The 3,985-nt window shown below is 38.7% G+C and overlaps 1 protein-coding gene across 1 annotated transcript in view; it reads right to left on the reverse strand.

Moving 5' to 3' along the window:
* EDARADD (EDAR associated death domain) overlaps positions 1–3,747 on the reverse strand; it is a 13,326-nt gene extending 9,579 nt beyond the window's left edge. Inside the window, exons 1-2 of the mRNA XM_035899683.1 lie at positions 3,709–3,747; positions 3,106–3,145 (exon numbers count right to left, since the gene is read on the reverse strand). Coding sequence (XP_035755576.1) covers positions 3,106–3,145; positions 3,709–3,747 — 79 coding nt within the window. The remainder of the gene's footprint in view (positions 1–3,105; positions 3,146–3,708) is intronic.
* Between the last annotated feature and the right edge of the window lie 238 nt (positions 3,748–3,985).

Genomic DNA, 3,985 nt, shown 5'->3' on the forward strand with positions numbered 1-3,985 from the left:
AAATTTACCGAGGGCACACTCAATCCCCTCATCCAGGTCACTGATAAAGATATTAAAAAAAAATGGCCCTAGAACTGAGCCCTGGGGGACACCGCTTGCGACCAGCTGCCAACTGGATTTAGCTCCATTCACGACGACTCTCTGGGCTTGGCCATCCAGCCAGTTTTTAACCCAGCGAAGAGTACACCCATCTAGGCCATGAACTGCCAGCTTCTTCAGGAGAATGCTATGGGAGACTGTGTCAAAGGCTTTGCTGAAGTCCAGGTATACAACAGCCACAGCCTTTCCCTCATCTACCAGGCAGGTCACCTGGTCATAGAAGGAAATCAGGTTGGTTAGGCAAGACCTGCCTTTCATGAACCCATGTTGGCTGGGCCTGATCCCCTGATTGTCCTCCCTGTGCCTGGTGAGCACACTCAAGATGAACCTCTCCATAATCTTCCCCAGTACTGAGGTCAGGCTGACAGGTCTGTAGTTCCCCGGAGCCTCCTTCCAGCCCTTCTTGAAGATAGGTGTCCCTTTTTGCTTTGCTTTTCTCATCACACAATAATAATTTTTGAAATATGTACTACACAAATATTTACCTCTTATTCTGCCCCTTTGTGAATTAGGCTCACCCTACTTACACAGGGGTTTTCTGAAGCATTGAAATAATCAGTTTCAAAGCGTGTTTATCAACTGCCCTGGGAGTCCACTGAAAAGCACAACATTCTCCAGTACAACACAAACCCTATTTACCTCTCAAGCTTCACTTCAGCCCTTAAAGTGGGGTACAACAGATGCATTAAGCCCTTTGTGAACCTTGGGCAAACAGACAAATTTCACTCTGCATAATTAACAAGGTCCTCATCATCAAACCATTTGCATAATTCTCTTGGGTCAGCTATTGACCAACCATTAACCCAAGCTTAAAAGAAGTTATATTCTACACGGTTTTTTACACACAAGAACTCTCCATGGTGGTGACTATGTTTGTAGTGCTGGTACGTTTCTGTTTGCTGTTTGTTTAGTAGTAAGATCTCATTCAAGAGCAGCTACTATCTTTGTGAATCATCAGATAACAGAAAGAAAACATACTTCCTTATCTCACTCAATAAATTGATCTAAATCAAGTAATTCATCCTTACACTTGCAATAAAAAAGGAAAATAGTAATTTTCCTCTTTTTCTGGTTTTATAGGACTGTTGAAACTTAAAGCCAAGTAATATTCCACCAGCAGCAGGGTAAATGTTTAAAAAAGATCATATTTATTCTTTATGACTACAGGTCCAGAGACAACAACAAAAAAAAGAAATCCAAAAAAGTCTGGCTGAAAATGAAGAGTATGGGCATCAAAATTCCACTTCATTTGTGTGGAAACACTATGTGTGAAATTTGTTCTATATCTGAGTGGAGGTAGAATTGTAATCAAAACATGATGTAAACATTAAGCCTAGTCCTGCAAGATAGAAAGTTCCCTCAACTCACCTTTAATTCATCATTGGTAGAGGGTGCCAAGAAGTTATGGCCCAAAAATGGTCCAATTGACCTATAAAAGCAACAAAACAGCCCCCACCACCCCTGGCCAATGTACTGTCTATTCAAACATTATATCTGAAGCAGAACATAATTTTGTGTTACACAGAATCTGACCTGCACACCTGTAACACTTTTTAGCTCACAGATTCATATTTCTAAGTCTCTAATTTTTTAGAGATAGTTGTTGAAAAGTTGTTCTCAGAAGAAAATTAAAACACAGAAATGAACAGAATATTAAAAGGTATTTGTGTCACTTTCAACTCCAAAGGGGCATGTCAAGCTATATTAGTACTTACATCTTTTTACACTTAGCAAGAGGAAGCGGAAACTAAAATTAAAAATAAACCAAGTTCATTTCCTTTCTACAGAAAGTGCTGAAATTTCTACTTCCTCTCAACTTTCATTTTTAAATTAAATGCATTTAAAACATGCAACCTCAGATTTCAAACAACTTTGACAAATTTGAAAATTAGCAATTTGTCTAGTTAATTTTGAGAGGGACCTCATGTCACAAGTGAAATAAAAAGTAGGACATGGAAAAGAATGTTACAGAGAAATTGCTTGAGTGTTAACAAACAATTTTGAAGGAACAAACCACCTGCCTGCAAATAAACAGGAAGTAGTTTATGTATTCAATTAGTTTTCATCCTACGCTCTCCTTTCCTACTGAGCAGCATTTCTCAGAAGATGCTCGTTTGCTCTGGCTGGCTCCCTCAAGCCCCCAAAATAGTCTCTAACCTTTCTTTAACCCCAGTGGTACATCGCTCATGCTCCTCAGCAAAAGTTTCCATTGCAACTAGCTTCTGTGTAGTTTCCTATGTCTATCCCTGCTGCAGACCTGCTGTGCAACACAGGATGGAGAACACACCACCTGCAGAGCACTCCTCAGCTGAGCCCGTGCCTGTGCATTCTCTGGACAAAAGCCAACCATGAAGCCTGAGATGGCAAAAAGCCCTACCCCACATGACAAGGAAACCATAAAGGGGACATTCACACTGTGTATCCCAAGTATTTGAGTTCAGTGCAATACAGAACCTGCACTCCCTCACTCCATTTTCAGTGAGGAGAGGCAGAGTGGACCTGTATTAGGTTCCTAAGTAGAGGGCATTAATACCTGCTGAAGGTAATAGATGGTATGAAGAGTTAATTGGTTATAGGGCTGAGAATGCAATCAGAGGCAAGAGACTTGGAAAATATTTCTGGATTGTATTTCCGATAACCTGGAGGCACTGGTAATCTCTTCAAAGCCATCTTCTAACATTATCACATCTCTACCATCTGTCCTTTGAACACTGTTTTTTGATGGCACCACTGTATTTTTCCTTCCAGACTGAGAACCAAGATCTTCTGATGATAGTTTTAGACTGACTTTTAGATCAGAACTAAACTTAGGAAAGAAATTTCAAGTTATATATATATATATACACCAAACTGACCTTAAAAATACAGAAGACGACACTACATTTAAAACATGAACATCTAGGAAAAAGTAAGACTATTTCAATCTGTTGGATAACACCAATGGTTTTATCGCATGTAACAACCCAGATCCAGGACACCTGACTAGACAGAATTCACAATACTTACCTTTAGGTACTCCTGTGTCTTGAACAGGATATTTTTCAGCCTGTCACAAAAAGGCAAGAGACAGATTTTTGTTATTTTGAGTGTAATTGTGCTGGAGAAAGAGTATATAAAACTGCGTAATTATAGTTGCATCTCTTAAATTGTAGACAGATCAACTATTAGCAATCAGACATAGTAACAGTCTTCTTGCACGGGAATCGAGACGCCACTAACACTACTGATTATCACATGCAAAAGTAGCAGAGATTGCTCTTTGCTGCAGTATTTTTTAAAAACTTCACTACTTTTTAGTGAAGAAGCAGAGATTGGGAAAGAAATTTTGCATTTAAGTAGCAAGATAATCTAGAAAAGGTAATGCATACCAGGAGGAATAGAGATTACTTCAAAAGCTCTTTTAGCAGATATAAGCTTTTATTAATATGTTACTATACTGAAAGAAAAAAAATATTTTTCCCTTCTGGTCTAAAATTAAAAATCTGATTAAGATGCAACAGAAAATTATTATTATTGTGTTTCAGGGGAGAGCTGCTAATTTCCAGGCATATTATAACTTCCTATTGTGTCTGAAATCCACCTCCTTCCCTATGTAAATCCGACCCCTACCCTTATGTAAAAGTAGGTGTGGCTTTTATAGAAGCTCATAATCAAGCAAACAGATTAACATCTTAAGTTAAGGGGGGGGGAATAAACAAACTTTCATTTGTCTCAGGTATAGCAGCTTTCCCCCACCTTTTAAAAACTCCCCTTAGCAAAACACAGCATCTAATTTGGTCCACAAAAACAGTCTTTTATTTAAACCTGCTAACGCAAATACATGTAGACAGACTGCAATAATGGTTCCCAGCAAAGCATCAGTATTTAAAGTACTAGTGAAATTTAT

This window comes from Egretta garzetta, unplaced genomic scaffold (assembly GCF_000687185.1).
Source record: "Egretta garzetta isolate BGI_Z169 unplaced genomic scaffold, ASM68718v1 scaffold118, whole genome shotgun sequence".
NCBI lineage: Eukaryota > Metazoa > Chordata > Aves > Pelecaniformes > Ardeidae > Egretta > Egretta garzetta.